Source organism: Amblyomma mixtum, chromosome 3 (assembly GCF_055824585.1).
Source record: "Amblyomma mixtum isolate Tamu chromosome 3, ASM5582458v1, whole genome shotgun sequence".
Taxonomy (NCBI): domain Eukaryota; kingdom Metazoa; phylum Arthropoda; class Arachnida; order Ixodida; family Ixodidae; genus Amblyomma; species Amblyomma mixtum.
This window is the reverse complement of record NC_143014.1, coordinates 121931353-121949159: the sequence shown is the minus strand read 5'-3', so window position 1 is coordinate 121949159 and position 17807 is coordinate 121931353. Positions and strand designations below refer to the sequence as shown.

Below are 17807 nucleotides of genomic sequence, written 5' to 3'. Positions count from 1 at the left end.
GTGTCGCGCCTAGCACTCTATCAACCATCTTGAGCGCAAGGCAGAAGGTTGCAAACGTCCTCTCTGCAGGCGTTGTGAAGAATGACAGCAAGAGTGCAAGGCTTTGTCACCACCAGGATGTTGAAGATGCTTTGTTTGCATGGTTCAAGGACGTTATAGCGCTTAACCTGCCTGTGTCTGGTGCCGTCCTTCAAAGGGAGGCGAGAAGTCTGACTTGCGTCTGAGGCCACAATGACTTTTATGCAAGCAGTGGCTGGCTGCAGCGATTTAATGACCGCCGTCGGATTGTTTGCCACGTCTTGTCTGGTGGCTGTGGCGCCCAAACTGACCGACCAAGAAATTGTTGATCAGGTGGTTTCTACAGATGATGCTACAAACAGCAATGCATGTGAAGATCGCGAAGTTGAGGGGGTACCTCGGGAACCTACCTGTGGCCAAATCAGCTGACATCGGGAAAGCACTGCTCTGTGTTGATTTCGTCGAAAAATTTAACCTGTCAAATAGTGTGAAGTGCCGCCAAACGAAGATTACGTCGTTTTTTAAATAAATTAGTTTTTGCACCTGGCCAGCATCCCGACTTGTGAGTTCGCTCTTGCTTTCCAGTACGAGATGCAAGGCGAGGTTTGACAGGCTTATACCACGCGTTAAATTAAAAAATAGTGCATTTTTTTCAACCCTGTGCTGTCCATCCTAAAGTGCCTTTACTTGGGTTTATTAACAGACCTTTTCTGCCGGAATTTGAGTGCATGCTTTTATAACGAATATCGGATATAACGAACGAATTTCCGCGCAAATTGCGACTTTGTTATAACGAGGTTGGACTGTATAAAAATCAGGGTTGCGACACATTTTGCTGTGGGTATCCTCACCTCACTTTGAAATGCACCACAATTTTCTTTCGCACATGCAGCCTCTGTGAAGCTGAACGCTCCCCATGCGCTTCACTGCTAGCTCTTCCTTGGCACAAACTCTGCATAGATAAGTTCCATTGTTCGACATCCAAGAGCAGTATGAATTCGAAACCACGCAGGCGTAATGTGCCGACGCGGGGAGAATATCAGCCCCGCCATTTAAAAGGCTTCATTTTGTTTCGTCTTGTTTGATCAAGTTTTCGATCTTCCATGCAGTTTGAATAATGGGGGACACGGATCTTTGGGATCAAAGAATGATAAAAAATTTGATTTTTCAGTTTTGTCATAGTTGGATTCATCGCATCATTTTCACTTCACTTCGCTTTATTACCTTAAAGGCCCCCAGGATTGGGGGTATTACATAAGGGGTAATACATAAGTGACATCTTATTGTCCAGTTTGGTGGCCCAAAACCACATATTTTTCGAAAAATCTGAGTAAAGATGCAGTCTCGACGGAACTTTTGCAGTCCTTCGAGGTGCAGTCTCGACGGAAATTTTTGGTGCGGCCCTTACACAGGCGCCCTTGCATGCTTTTATACAGTGCCAACACTGATGTTAGCTGTTCTGTCTGCCAATCCTTTGTTACATTTTTATTCCGATTTGGGACCCTTCATACGTTCGCTATTGCTTGTGGAGTGTGTCCTGTCGCATGCACTTGTAAAGAAGACTGTAGCCGTCGAACATCACACTGACAATGGTCACTATCCTGGTTTCTCTGTGTGTGATGAGTGATCCAGCTGTGCGGCATTTTGACAATGTGCGAAAGGTTAACTATCACTTCACTGAGCTGCTTGGCAGTACAGTAGGATCCCATGTTTGTTTTTCACGGGACCGCAGAAAAAAAAACTTGCCACGGGGAAATCTAGTGGCCGAGTACAGCGTGCGAAATAATTTTCTTGTAAATTTCAAAGATACATATTGCACTTGCTAGGCGTTGAGGCTCTTGCGATTTTTCTGCACCTTGTGGTGGTTCAGTCAGCAGCGGGGAAGGTGCGTGCGCAGAGCGAGGCAAATTTGCAGCATGGGTGCGCTTCTGCGCTGCTTTCACAATCCTCAGCTGTTGCAATCTATAAATGTGGTCATTGAAGCTGCAAGTGACATCAAAAAGAAGCAGATGATGGAAACATGCCTCGGAGCACACCCATGCAGCCCTCGTACGGGGCTACCTGAGTGCTGTTTGCCATGGCATAGTTTCCCTTTTGTGCTTTGGCTGTTAATGCTCGTTTTGTGGTGGCGATGGAACTGCTCTGTCAGTCTCAACAATTCACACCACCCATAAGCTTGTGTAGTGTCCACATGGGTGCCGCCGAACACGGTGGTGGTCAAGTGTCGGTGGTGTGTAGAGTCCCGGTTGGCCATCGTGCTGTTGTTGTTGTGTGTGCACTAAACATAGGTTGTCAAAATGTTAGCATGGGGTAAACCACTATCGCAAGGTGAAGTTCGCTATGCACCATAGCGGGACTGGTGCATGAACAGCCAGGAAGATGCAACACCTGGGACCTTAACAGGGGCTTTACTGTACTGGAGCATTTGTGCGATCCCACTCAGAGTCCTGAAAAATCAGCCGGCGGTTATATTTATTAGGTGCAGGAGAGATGTTTTGTATTGTACTGAGTTATTGCAGATTTGTGTGGTTCTTTGGCCTTTTTTGTTGCAGGATGCTTGCTGTGCTTGACAAAGTAAGGCTGCGTCTCCACATTTGCTCTTACTGTTTTCCTGTTTCGACATCTTTTTTCTGTTTGATTTGCAGGTGTCGTACGCTATTGGTATTGCTGAGCCGCTGTCAATCACTGTGCTACCTTATGGTACTTCCAAGTATTCTCAGAAGGAGCTGTTGGAAATAGTGAACAAGAATTTTGACCTGCGACCTGGTATTATCATCAGGTATGTCAAACTCAGTCTAAGCTTGCTGCTTCTTTTCTTCTCACATGTACAGTGGTTAAAGGGACAGCAAAGGCTAATTCATAAATTGTCCGTTTGCTTCATAAAATGAAATTAATTGAAGTTCAGTTTAGACCATCTTCACTGTGCTTTGTGCATACCTCATTTTGAAAACACTTCAGTGTGGCCTCTCTTATTTCCCACATTATGACACATTACTGTAGACACCTTGATGAACAAGTTTTGGCTGAATACCGTATTTACCCAATTCCAACGCGCCCCCGATTCCAACGCGCACCCGATTTTCGGCACCCAAAAAAAAAAAAATTTTCAAGCCCCGATTCTAACGCGCCTGATGTCGGTGACGAAAAAAAAAAAAACTACAAGCCCCGCTTCTAACGTGCATGTGATTTCCGCGAACAAAATAATTTGAAACCGTTTTTACATATTTAGGTGAGAACAGGCTGTTCATTGACCCGAACTTTTAAGACGAATAAGCAGTAATTTACCCTAACGAGCAAAGTATTTTGTTCCTTTTTTTTCGCCAACGCCTACAACACTGTTTATACCTCATTATCACAATTGTTTTTATGACGTGACACGACTGTTCTTACGTCGCCGCGCACGTGAAAGTGCGTGGCGCGAAACAACTGCACCATGTGCGCGCATAGGCGACTTGGTGTAGAGAGAGGAACTCGAGTGAGACACAGCTGGAAGCCTCGTGCCTGCATGCTCTGCCGAAGCGCGATTGGTGGCCCCGAGAGGGACCGTTGAAAAAAAAAAAGCTGCCAAAGCAGCTTTGAGAGAAGAGAAACACCAGCCCGAGATCAACGCCAGCCCGGGATCAGCCACTTCATTCACTGTCACTTTCGGACAGCTCCTTCTCGCTCTCCGACCACAACATCTCGTCTTCAGTGCCGTCCATGGCATTAGAAATTCCGCATTTTTTGAATGCCTTTACGACCATAACAGATGGAATTCCAAGCCAAGCTTCGGCCACCCACCTGGCAATTTCCTCGATTGAGGCACGCTTCAGCCTATTGCTGGCTGTGAAGGTGTGGCAGCCATTCATTAGCCATTCATTGTACAGAGCTCGAATGCGGTCTTTCACGGGCTTGTTGATACACACATCAAGTGGCTGCAGCTGGGAAGTCATTCCACCCGGTATCACCACAAGGTCCGTGTGGCAAGCTGAAAGCTTGTCTTTGACACGCTGGTCTAAGTGGCACTTGAAGGCGTCTAGGACAAGCATGGAGCGGAGCCCCAAGCTAGCACCCGGCCTCTTGCGCCATACACAGTCAATCCAGTCGATGACAAGATCCGTGTCCATCCAACCTTTCTCGTTGGCGCGCACTATAACGCCGCGTGGAAAGTTCACAGACTTGGGGAGTGTCTTGCGCTTAAAAACAAGAAAAGGCGCTAACTTGCTACCATCTGCGGTACAGGCCAACATAGCGGTTACCCGGGTCTTTTCGTTTCCGGACGTTAGCACTCGAACTTGCTTCGCCCCTGTTGACTCTACAGTGGTATTGGCGGGCATGTCAAAATAGACAGGCGTTTGGTCGGCATTTGCAATCTGCCCAAGTTGATAATCGTTACTGTGACGCAACGACAGAACGTATCTCTGAAAGGAAATCAGCTTCTCTTCAAAAGCCTCCGGCAGCTTCTGGCACACACCAGTCCGCCTACGAAGCGAAAATCCTTTCCGCTTCATAAATCTAGTGATCCAGTTCCGGCTCGCTTTGAACTGGCTTCTTGAGAGGCCTCGATTGCGCGCAAGCTCAAGGGCCTTCACCTTGAGCACCTCGGTGGTGACGGGCATGAGATCCACGCGAAGCTGCCGCGTGAAATCGGCCAGCTCGTCTTCAAGGTCGTTAAACCTCCCCGCTTGCGGACCGTGGCGACCTTTACTTGATGTCTTGCACTCAAAGATTGACTTTTTCAATCTTCGCCAGTCGCGAACACACGTCTCTGGCACACCAAAATGACGGGCAGCATGCCTATTGCCGCTCTGTTCTGCGTGCAGAATAACTTTCCGCTTAAAGCCATTCTCGTGGCGGACACGACGCATCTTCGTGGCCGCTGTATCCATTGCCGAAAACGATATCGCACGGAGAGCCCGCCGGAGAACACCACCGTCGTCGCGCCACGGAAGACACTGTAGCTTGGTACTCGCGTCGTAAACGCCGCAAAAGCAAGGCGAGACGGTTGTTCCACGCTCGCTGACAGATACGACAAGCAAAGAAAAGCAAAATGGCTCCTGCGACCTCCTGCGACGCAGAAAAATGTGCTCCCATGGTTGCCAGCAGTTAGTGAGCTCCCACATCGTATGATGGCAATGACGATGGGCAGCTGTAGGGCAGTTTCGGTTTGCACCCGAATCCAACGCGCATGCGATTTTAAGGCTTATTTTTCCCGAAAAAAAGGTGCGCGTTGGAATTGGGTAAATACGGTATTATGGTCTTTGGCATATTTTTGTGGCACAAAGGTTGACTATAAATTTCCAAAATGAGTTCTGGCGGGTTTGTGGTGTGGATGCACCATTTCCCATTGACATAATCCCGCTTGCGACAAGGAAATTGCTGGCGAACAGATGGCATGGTATGGTGGGTGGCACCAGAGAACAGTGAGTGCCCTTTCATTGCGACCTTCCCAAAGTTGTTGCTGAAGTTTCGGCACACACGTATCTCTCAATGGCGCTGTGATCGCAAAAGGCCCCTAACTAATGATACGTGCCGTTTACTCATCTCGCACCTCAAAAAATTGAGAAGAAAGTTTATTGCGTCAAGGTTTGAAATTCCACACGTTGCAGGACGTTTTGCGACCGCCGCGCCACTAACTTTGCTGGAAACCTCGATCTGTCACACCGTTGCTGGCTGTTTATGAAAACTGCTTGGGTATCGCTTCTGCACAGCCGCCACGGTGGCTCAGTGGTTATGGCGCTTGGCTGCTGACCCGAAAGACGGGGGTTCGGTTCCAGCTGTGGCGGTCTAATTTCAATGGAGGTGAAATTCTAGAGGCCTGTGTACTGTGCGATGTCAGTGCACGTCAAAGAACCCCAGGTGGCCGAAATTTTTGGAGCCCTTCACTACGGCGTCCTGCATAGCCTGAGTCGCTTTGGGGATGTTAAACCTTCATAAGCCATCAACCATCTTCTGCACAGTCACGACTGTGTTGCCTGTACGCGGCAGGAATCTCCCCGAGCAGATCCATGTTCACTCCTCAGTGTCGCTTCGAGCACCGCTGGTTACGTCGTTACCAGGCCATCGCAAAGCGTTGGCACTTTGTCGCTGATTGGCGATAAAAGGATGCGATGATGCAGCATACCCAGTGCACTTCGGGAGTCTCCTTCGCTCCCTTTTAGGCGTAAGACATTGCACGTACCGGGCTATTCCACAGTTTGCACCCGATGAACTTCGCTTGGCCGTTACAGTGGAACGGCATGACCAACTCAAAATGGTGCCGGGCTGCAAGCGTTATACGCTGCCAGCCAACAAAAAGTTGCCATTTTTGTTGCATAATTTGGGAGACCTATAGCAACGCGCATTTCACACAGTTTTGTTCCTTTGTTTACTGCTTCCAGGGATTGCCCATGGTTGCTAACTGCAATATGGGAATAGCCTGAATTGTGACCTTTCAAACGAAACCAAAGTGGTGCCGGTGGAGCTCTTATTTCACTAACTGCACGTGATCACAGTTTGGTGCGATTTGACCTTAATTTAAAAGGCTAGGCATGTAGATTCATGTCTTTTAAGGCGCTGTAATGCACTAATTAGGCAAAAATTTGTAGATAGCTGTAAAAAGGCCTCAGGATCACGAACACGAAAAGGTGAAAAAATTCATTTTTTTTTTTTACATTTTTGGCTGCAAAGAGGAGCGTCTCCACTTATATAACTTCGGTATACTTAATCTCAGTAGTTCTTGCAGCACTGCCAAAGTTGTAATGAGTGCAGAGGCAATGTTCTGGCGCTGCAGAATGTAGTGACAATATAAAATGGACTTATAGGGTAGCGTATTTAAGAAATGGCGTGCTTTGTAGTGTACATGTGACTAATGCGATTTCTAATTAGCATTACTAGACGCTCTTGTTATGAATGCTATTTCCAGAGTTTTGCGTTCGCTAAAATATCTTTTCCAAAATGGCGCCACCCTTCGAAGCAGGACCCTTCACTTCGGACTGAATTAGTCATTGTTACTGCATTTTCAATATGTTCACTGGCTATTAATGGGCCATCAGGCTTTTGCTTCGTCTCATCTCGCCTGTAACAAAATATATGAATGACAAATTTACGTTAATTTTATATAAAGTGACAATTCTGCTGCTTCTAGACCTATACAGGAGTGTTGGGTCGTTGACAAACATTTTTCCTTTTTTCGCAACCAGATGGTGCCACTAGGCTGAGCTTATCGTTGAGTCTCTGTTTACATGTGCTGAACTAAAAGTGCGAATGTGACAATGGCGTAACATCCCGCATAATGCTTGCGTTTAGCATACGCAAGCATGCAAATGCTTATAGTGTGCAGGCAGCGTCTATATATATTCCTTTCTAACCATATCTGTGTGCACTGCGAGCAGACTCTACTCGGACGACGATGAACCGAGGAACACGTTTAACGCACTCTCTTGATTGGCTGAGGAAGTCTCTAGCTTCCATAGTGCTGCATTGCTAGAAACTTTGCAACGCTAAATGCGCACTGTAAAATGCTTTCAGTTAAACCGCTCGCTTATTTGCTCGAACAAAACAGAACAAAAGGAAATGACAAATAGTAGATGATTTCCTGAAAGAAAGAACTACAGCCTCTGTCTTTCGCTGACAGTGAGTTTATGCCGATGTTCCTTTTTTAAAGTATCTGTGTTCACCAGTACAGTAAAAGCTCATTAATTCGTGTTTCAAGGAACCGGTGACCCGCCACTGCACACTGCACCTGAATACAATGAGGGCAGTGCAGGGCGCGGCAGAGGGTCGTCGTGGGACATGTTAACATGGCCATGCTGTAAAAGCTGTTGCTCAAGAAATGTTTTCCTGTCGTACCATGGCTTCTGAAGCGCTGAATGCGATAAAGCTTGCTTGGCGCGACCCGATTTTTTTTCGCTGCTCCTTGCGCTTCTTTTCGAACGCGGACAGATGGCGCCGTACGATGGGGGCTTGTCTAGTCTCTGAGCTGGGTGGCCGCAATGCCGGTGTTGCGCGATCGTTCAGTGCCGTGGCATGTGCGTGCGCTTAAGTGTGGCAAGGCACAGAAGGATTGAAACTGCTGTCGACACCGAATAAATTGGGGCGACTTTGTGTTTTACTAGCTGGGACTTCATGAATGGGTGGAACAGCAGTGAGGGCAGCGAGAACACTGCCCTGCGATCCTTCAGAGCTCATTATCGAAATGCGTTCACAGCAAAGTTTTTTTCATTCATCTGCACAAATGCTGAGAGCATAGGTAACTGCAGTGCAATCCACTTATAACGATATTGAGAAAACTGGAAAATTCGATCGTTATAACCGATTATCGTTATATCTGGACCGCCAAAAAAAAGAAGAAAAAAGAAAACTAGAGCACACATGCATTTTCCCGTGCATGCAGACTTACCTACTTGCCAGCGTTGATTCAGTCGGATAGAACAAAGCTAGTCACTAAAGAACACTGAACACTTTATTGCTGTACATATAAAGAGAATAAATAGGTTAATCACGCTTAAAAAAGTCTGAAATCCGCGCTTGCTTGAGCGGCAGCTGAAGCTTAATTATTTCCGTATGCATAGTCTCTAGTTGCTGCGCGTACATGTGCGGCAGTCCTGTACCATGCATAAAGCCTATCAGCGACTGGATGGACTGTAAGGCACTTCGTGAAGACATTGGAGCTGGCGTGGTGGTGTCACTGCCATCGTTGTCAATGCTGCCGTCATCGTCATCACTTTTTTCATCATCGCTCGATGCCGCTTTTTGTCGCAATAGCTGCTTCTCGGCAATGGCCTCATCGATGAATTCCTCACACGAAGCAGCAGCGTTGTCAGCGTTCAAAAAGTCGTCTAAGAGCGCTCCGCCGGCGTTCTCGGAAGCGGCAACATGATTCCAGAGTGCACCCACATCGGCAGTTTCGGGGAGCAAGTCATCTGTCCCTTCTGAGACCGCACAGTCGGGACGCACGAAGCCTGCTTTTCTAAAGCAGTTCTTGATTGTGGACTGCTTCACCTCGTACCACGCACCATACACAAACCGCACCGCTTCGATCAAGCTCACCTTCAGGTGAGGAGGCCCGGAAGCATGCTCTGGCGATATCGAGCGGTCTATTTTTAAGATCAGCCATTTGAGCATGCGACGTCTGTAGAGGGCCTTGAAATTGGCAATTACGCCTGCGTCCATGGGCTGCAGACCTGCCGTGGTGTTCGGAGGCAGGAAGACCAACTCAACAGACGTCAGCTTCACGCTGACGCTGTGCGCAGAGCAATTGTCGAGGAGTAGGACAACTTTCCTCTTCTTTCGTTCCATTGCGCCGTCAAACTCGAGCAGCCATTCCTGAAACAGGTCGCGAGTCACCCACGCTTTCTTATTATTCCGATAGCGGACTGGCATATGTTGGTTCCTGAAGCAGTGGGGCCTCTTGGATTTCCCAATCACAAACGGCTTGAGACGCTCGCTACCATCCATGCTGGCGCACAAAAACACTGTCACTCGGACCTTGCTGTGCTTTCCACCGATGCACGGGTCTCCTTTGAGCGCGTGCGTCCTTGAAGGCAGCATTTCGTAGAACAACGCTGTCTCGTCCCCATTGAAAATGTTCTTTTCCTCATAGCGCTCCAACAGCTCGGGCAGTTTTGTCGCCAGCCACTCGTCTTTCGCCAACACGTCCAGCGAGGCAGCCTCCCCGACCACGCTTTTATAAACAATGCCTTGGCGATCCTTGAACCTCTGGATCCATCCTCCGCCGGGCTCGAAGTTTTCACGTCCCAGAAGCAAAGCGAATGTCTTCGCCTTTGCAGACAGAATCGGTCCTGTGATCGGAACATTCCGGTTGCGAGCGTTCAGGAACCACTGGTAGAGACTCTCTTCGACATCTCTGTACAAAGGGTCTCTAACCCTGTTTCGCTGGTCGTCGTGGCCGCTGGAGCCGGCCTTCTCGAGGACATCTACAGCCTTGATTATTGTCAAAATAGTCGACTGCGAAAGCCCATACTTTTTAGTGAGGCTTCTTACCTTGAAGCCCTGCCGGAAATCCTTGTGAATCTGGTGCTTCACCTCGAGAGAGATCGCCGTCCGCTTAGTCGGCGCCATCTTCCACGTACAATCGTGCGATCGTGGCGATAGCGATACGGCCGCACCCTTCGCACGGCACGGCGATGGCCAACGGACTGGCGGCCAAGCAAACGCTCCCCTTCTCCCCACCTTCTCTCTCCAGCGATTGCGATGATGATGGCGCTTACTTCCAAAGGCCGCATGCATCACCTCCTTGCGGATTTCTCCACAACTGTCTATTTGCGGCACTTTTCCCGTCATTCTCTTCAAATAATTTTATTTTTTTTGCAAGCATTCATACGAAATTTCCTAGTAAATACTTTCCAGGCGGTCAAAATTCTATCGTTGTATCCGATATATCGCCGATAATCGTATCGTTATATGTGGTTTATTTTTACATATGGGCAATGGGAAAATTGATAAATCTAAATAATTTGATCGTTATAACCGATATATCGTTATATCTGGTATCGTTATAAGTGGACTACACTGTATAGACTCTTATTTATAAAAGGTCGGCCGCAACGTGCATGCTCCCACTTTTGGGCTAAAGCGTGCTTGAGCAGTGTAATGCGCCGGCGCTAAGAGATGATGCCCACTGCGTAAGAACATGGTTAACTTCGGCCAACTGGGGTTTTTTAATGTGCAGAGAAACCTCAAGGGCCTTTCTGAATTTCGCCTACATCAGAAATATTTCCTTCGAAGCCAGGAATAGGACCCGCGCTCTTGTGCTGCGTTGCGGAACGCCTCCACTGCTATACGAATGAGCTCTGGGACCAAAAGGAAACCAAGTGTGCATCTCTGACGTTTTGATGGCTAGTGCCGTGCACTTTTAGCTATGCGACGCGAAAATGGTTAATGGGAATTCCCTTGGCATTCCTCCTGCCAAGCTCACCTTTTACGCCGACACCGATGATGCTGAGCTGTGTTGTCTCCCTCAAGGAAAGACTAGTGTGCATGTGCAGAGGTAAAATACTTGCGCTACTCTAAATTGAAATTGGCGGATGTCAGTTGAGAATAATTGCAGTTGGCATGGTAAAGCAACTTGTTGACCTCAGTAATTTGGGGCCACGAAATTCTCCATCGAGCATTCTAGGGTCCGGCAAATTATGCAGCTGCATATTTGCTATAATGTTACCGGCATGTCTGACCATGTTTTGTGGCATCAAAATGTATAGCAGATGGAAACTGGGCACGAGACTGCCGACCGAAATTAATTGTTCCACTGCCATGGCATGTACAGGGAACGCTGAACACCTAGAATATTACTGTAAAAACCCGCGTATAATACGAACCCAAATATAATACGAGGTGAAGTTTTAGAGACTCGAAATGGGAAAAAAAGTTTTACCTGCATATAATACGAGTGACGCAAGCTCATAGAAATTTATTCAAATCGCATCCCGCACTTCACTTCAATCACTTTCTTCTTCAGCAGCGCTTTCTTCGGACATTTCTTGGTCCGACAAATCATCCCAAGAGTACTCATCTTCCGTGCCATCGAGGGCATTCGAGATGCCGCACTTCTTAAAAGACCGACGCACGAGGTCTTCTGGGATGGCCGCCCACGCGTTCACGATCCATTTACACAGTGTGGCTGGCGCTGTTGGCATCACTGCAGGCTCACCTGAGCGCATCCACTCTGCATAGCACCGCTTGACTGCGTCCTTGAACGGTTTGTTACGCAAACATCAAGGGGCCGCAAAAGCTTCATCGCGTTCCGCTGCACGCGAAAAGGGCTTCTTTCTGTCGTCGCCATCCATGAATGCTTCCTTCGATGACACCAAACTGCCTCACTGCGAGACCCTGACATCGTGCTCCCCAAAACAATATCCACTCACTTCACGAAGCGTGCCTTACATACGAGCACGTGCGTTGTCAACAGGCACACGGCACACTGCAACCCCCCGGCATACCCGATGGATCAACAAAAAAGCAACGTCGTGACATCGTTTGTCGAGAGTAACGAAGCCAAGCCGTAGCCACGTACCAATAGCAAAGCCAGGCCGTAGCCACACCGCAATAACGAAACGAAAACTTCGAGCAACTTCGAAAATTTTTGTTCGGATCCACAAATAGTACGAGGCGGAAATTTAGGACGCTAATTATGCGCAAAAACCTCGTATTATATGCGGGTTTTTACGGTAAGTACCCGGACCAGTGCACAAAACAATCCTTAGCACCATAAATGCCAATGAAGACAGAGCTTGCACTTAAGTGAGGAGGTGCGTCAAAGTTTCATGGATTGTTCCTTGATCAGCTGACACGCACTCCAGCCACCTGTGCGTAGTTTATTTTAAGGGTCCCTTGATGGATCGGCGTCTTCTTGTTTCACAGGCTGTCCCCGAGGGCAGTGCGCAGCGGTGGGTGCAGGCCACTTGCTTGCCTGCTTGGTACACGTGGCTGCATACTGTCGTTTTCTAGGAGGCTGTCTTGAACTTGCCTGTTTTGCCATATATTTAGGACACCCATGAAAAATACTGGGCACAGCATTCGCCAACAGCACCGGCTTCTTGGATGCATTTAAGTTCCTTGCCGTTGAACTAGGCGTAGTGCGATTTCGGGATGCTCGGGAAAGTTCTTCGCGCAGACATGTTTGCTCGGTTGCAATATCCTATCTGCTCTAGCGATTGCCTGGCACCAAAATTTTATATGAGCAGGCTCCGACACAGCTTTAAAAAGTTACTTAGTCCGGACAACTCTGGTAGCCCGATCTGCAGTTGGGTACAAAGCATAATTGAGTCTAATCAGCTTCTCGACCCGGCTGGACCCCTCTGGTGTGCCACAGCAACAACCAACACATCACAGCCACTATGTACATAGGCTGCGATGACCGCCCGATGCGTCGGCCCACCCCACCACGTGCATTTGCGCAACAATCACTGTGGCTCATCCCAAACCGCGACATAAAAAGCTAGTTCTAGCTAACGTTGTTTGTGCACTGTGCCCACCACAACGTGGAAACCGAGAACCTAACGTCCACACCTTGTGATGCACTCTGGCAGCGCAAAACACCGACAAACACAGCCTAAAACTGCACTGAAAGCCGTGCAAACCACTGAGCTGCGTCTGTGCGCGCTCTCCACTACAGCGTGCGGTCAGTGTCAACACCAAAATATTTTTAGTGTTTCCATGTTTGAAGCTGGGTAGCAGGAGCCTGATGGATTCACTTGTGCAGTTGCAGTCCTGCGTAGTTCACCTGATGAGTGACTTTGATATCATTGCTAATCTGAGAAAAGTATTCAGTCTAGATTGATATGCATGGCCAAAATACTTGACTTATGACTACCCCAACTCAAAAAGCAGTTGATAGTTATCTGCACTCAAAATTGCATCTTCTGAAAGTCAAGTAGTACATGTTCTTTACCTTGTATTCTTTTTGGAGCTTTTGTAGGTGCTTTTTCAAATTCTATTGCACACTGCATCTTTTTGCATAGAGGAAGTCAAATGCCCCCCCCCCCCCCCCCCTTTCGTTTTATTTTTTGCAGAGACTTGCAGCTGAAGAACCCTATCTACCAGAGCACCAGTGCATATGGACACTTTGGCCGCAAAGAATTCCCATGGGAGGTTCCCAAGCAGCTGGTTCTTTAACACACAGCATGTGCACCAAAGATTGTGCATATTTGTCGAGTGGGCACTGCTGTGCCATGTCTAGGTCTTGTATTCATTTCACCTTGCTGAATCAAAGGGGACAATTTATGACGTAATTTTGTTACCTTGCTAAATCAAAGGGGACAATTTCTGACGTAATTTTGTTACCTTGCTAAATCAAAGGGGACAATTTCTCATGTAACTTTATTACCTTGCTAAATCAAAGGGGACAATTTCTCGCGTAACTTTATTACCTGCAAAATTACTATCTTGCATATACATTACTAGCTGGCAGATTGTGAGTGAGCGTGATTGTCATCTGTGTGTTCAGATATAGTTTGTTAAAGCTTGTTTGTACTGATTGTGCGAAGAATGAAATTAAGACAAATTATTGTTGCAGGGCATTCTTTGAACCTTTTTATGCTCCACAATATGTTGATATGCCCTTTTATACAGGCAGTCACCCTTTGTGGCATTTGTTAATACCTTTTATTGTTGTATCTTTATACTGTTAAGAATTGGCGCAAATAATGTAAACGTGTTATAATTTGTTTGTTATGTGGCTTTCTATTACTGTTTTAAGTTGCGTGTTGCGCCAGTGAATTATCACATGAGATGGTGCAGTCTGGACTCGGCTAGAATTGGCTAAGTTATGTAAAGGTGTTATAATTTGTTTGTTACGTGGCTTTCTACAACTGTTTTAAGTTGTATGTTGCACCAGTGAATCATCATATGATATGGTGCAGTCTGGACTCTGCTAGAATTGGCGTAAATAATGTAAGGATGTTATAATTTGTATGTTGTGTGGCTTTCGACAACTGTTTTAAGTTACATGTTGCACCCATGAATTATCGTGTGAGTGGTGCAGTGTGGACTCTACTAGGCACTATTGTATTTGATTATAGGCAGTTGGTGACAAGGGCATTTTTATTTAGCACTGTGAGTGGGTTCAAAGATGGCAATTTATGACCTTGCCTGCATTTATTTCAATTATAACATGGCTGATTCTTTTTATTCGTCAGACCATATCATTGTTCTTCATTGAGCAGTAGTTTTGTTACACACAGTAATAAATACTGCTGTAATAAAGGTCATTCTGGCCTGTCATTTCTTGTGGGCAACTCCCTTTATGCATTCATCTGCTGGAGTTCATTGCAGGAATATTATTTATTTTGGAGGCAGTCAGCAGAAATTGCAAGGCAGTTTGATACTGTCTACCTGGAAATGTGGGGCTACGCCTCACAGTTGCTGAAGTTAAAATGATTTGCGCGTTAACTCTTTCCGTACCATGGGGAAAGTGACCATTTTCTTAAGGTTTCGGTACATTTTTTTTTCTGTGAAAACTATTTCATTCAATATTTATTGCAATACCCAAAAACAGAGCTGAATAAAGATGCTTTCTATTAATATAAGTTTAAACAACAAATTGCATGTTGCAACAATAAATATTTTTTGCTAAAAATGAGATTTTAGGAAAAAATTCAGCAAAACTTCCAAAGACACGTTTGTATTTAAAAAGAAAAAATGCTAAAAATTTTCTGAAATATGCAAAATGTTTGTTACTCTATTGGCCACTATCTGCAAAAAAAATAATTTCTATCCTGAATAGTATTCTTGCTGCAAAACAATAACTGGGAACCCCATAGTTGTGCATCGGAGCACGGCCGCCTCTGTTTCAGGCTGGTTTCCATCATCACCGATGTGAAAACTAAATCATCTTCAGCACCTTGCAACATTTTCAGGCTCGTTGTTGCACAGGTCGTCGATTAAATCTCTCGCAGACGAAATGGAGTCCTGAGATTTGCTATGTTTTAGAGCGCGTGGCTCGCATGTGGAGGCTGCCAAGTGACTTTGAAGGTACCACATCTTCGGAGCGCGTTCAAAAAATGCCGTTTTGTAGGGGCAAGAAAAACTATATCGGAAAAAAAACTTCAGTTCTCCGGCTACAAGCCATATGCGCATCGTGCCTGTAAGCAACGCGCAAGGCTCCGAAGTCGATCGGCGAAGGCGTCATCTGCGGGCAACATGGCGGGCAATGAGCGCAGGCCCGCGTCTTAATTTCTTCGCAGCGCGTTAGAAAGTGCCCCTTCGCAGGACAGAAGAAAACTACATCGGAAACAAAACTTGGTTCATGGCCTACAAACTATATCTGCGGCGTGGTCATTAGCAATGCAGAAGGTTCTGAAATCGGGGCATGAAATTATCGTTAGCGGGCTAACGGTGCTCAATGGGCACGGTAGGGAAAGAGTTAATTGTGGTCTGCAGCCTTAGCCGAAAATACTCGGGCCACTCGGTTTACTGCTACAGCACACTGTGGGATTAAAAGAAGAGGGCCGTCATTTTTTTTTTTTTCTATTTTCGCCCATCCAAAGATTCCTACAGGTTTAGTATACCGTAAACTGCCGCCGTAGGTAGTATGCACTTGAAATGGCTCCGCTGGCATTCCCCACAGTACAGTGCTCCCCACAGATCGGCACTCTGCGACCGCCATCATGCCCGTGGTATCGTGCTCGAATCGTTGTCGCATGTCCTGCGCGGCGTACTCTGTAGTTGCTGCGGTTCAAGAAATTCGTCCCAAAGCGAATCTTTCCTCCGCAGTGTGCAAAAAAAGCAGCGAAGTGGGTGGTGCGGCTGCGCGAAGTCCGCGTACGTTTAAAATGACGCGGCTCTTCGAAGCGAGGATCGCAGCGGAACCAGGATCGCCTGGTGACGTGCACTCGTCGACGATCGTGCAGTGTCGCCAATGGCGTTGGCCGGTACCCGGAGCGATGGTAGTCGCGCGGTATCGTGAGGGTATAGTGCCTAGATAGTGAGGGGGCGATATCTGCGAGACGAGACCGCGACGCGACGAACTGCAAAAATTTCAGCCGGTCGAAACGGTGAAAGCTACAAAAGCCGAACAGATATCATTAGTTCCTGAATTATCTTGTCTGATAAGTCGCTATTCCAGGCTGATTTCACCGTAACGAAGTCTTCAGCGAAATTTTTCGTGGGTCCCGTGGAGCGTGGGTGAAGCGAGCGCTCTTGGCTCCCTGGCCTGCAGCGTTTTGATTTTGCTTCTATTTTTGAGTAGGGACGCGGTGAGTTTACCCACTCTTCCCTTCAAAAGCCGGTGATCCCGTATTTTGAGTCACTAATGACTGTCTTCGTGCGGTGATCCTTAATGGCCAGTGCTATGGCTGCCTCCTGTGTGTCTTTGATGGAGGGGGCAAGAATTGTCGCTACGCTGATAATTTTGAAATGAGGCGTAATCACGCAGACCGTGTACCTGCCAGGGCATTGCTTGGCCTCGTCCACATACACTGCACAGATGTCATCTGCATACATGCTGGTGGTCTATGGCCTCCGCCCGGACAATTCGTCTGTCGTCATGTTGTCCCGGTAGCATGTTTTTGGCTAAAGGTTTGACTTTGAGCTTCAGGCGACTGCTTCGGGAAGGACTGAGCTCAGTTGCCGTGTCAACGGGCCGAAGGCCAAGCTTGCCTATAGACCTTTCCAAAAGGGCTCCCTGGGCGCTGCCATAATTGTTCCCTGGACTGCAGTGGGCACCTCGCGCTAGCACGGTGGAAGCGGCGAAACGCCTCCTCTCTGGACTGCTGGAAACCGGTTCCGCCGCCGCTTCCACCGTGCTAGCGCCAGATATAACCTCCTTGGCTAGCGCAAGGTGCCCACTGCAGTCCAGGGAACAATATGGCAGCGCCCAGATCGCCCTGCGTCCATTCTCGACAGGCTTTCTCTTCGCGCGGTTTCCCAAGTTCTAGTAGCTTGTTGCTGGCAAAACTGGGTATACCCAGTGCCGCCTTGTAAGCACCACGAATGATGCTATCAATTGCCTCCCTGTCCTTTTGCCGAATAAGATAATACGGAATTGAGTATTTAAGAGAAATGCTTGTGTGAGCCTACAGAGGCCGGGCTCTTTCATGCCCCCGTGCCTCGTAGAGATTCTCTTAATCAGGCCGCCAATCTGTTTAGATGTTGTTTTCAGCTGCTGAATAGCCTCCGTATTCTGCGTACTGTATTTAACCAGCATGCCAAGGACCCTGATAGTCTTGACCTTCGGTATGCTGTGCTAGAAGAGCTGAGCGAAGCGCGTTTCGACGGGAGCAGCTGAAGCAAAAAAAAGCGGTCGGCCGCTCGCGGCGCTGCCGTCGAAGACTGGAGAAAAACTAGCCGTCTGCTTCGCCGCGTCGCTGCGC

The 17807-nt window shown here is 47.5% G+C and overlaps 1 protein-coding gene across 1 annotated transcript in view; it reads left to right on the top strand.

Annotated features, from left to right (window-relative positions):
* LOC149351653 (S-adenosylmethionine synthase-like) overlaps positions 1 to 14718 on the top strand; it is a 31856-nt gene extending 17138 nt beyond the window's left edge. Inside the window, exons 8-9 of the mRNA XM_089580993.1 lie at positions 2664 to 2797; positions 13509 to 14718. Of these exons, the coding sequence (XP_089437119.1) occupies positions 2664 to 2797; positions 13509 to 13611 (237 nt within the window). The 3' untranslated portion in view covers positions 13612 to 14718. The remainder of the gene's footprint in view (positions 1 to 2663; positions 2798 to 13508) is intronic.
* The last annotated feature ends 3089 nt before the right edge of the window (positions 14719 to 17807 follow it).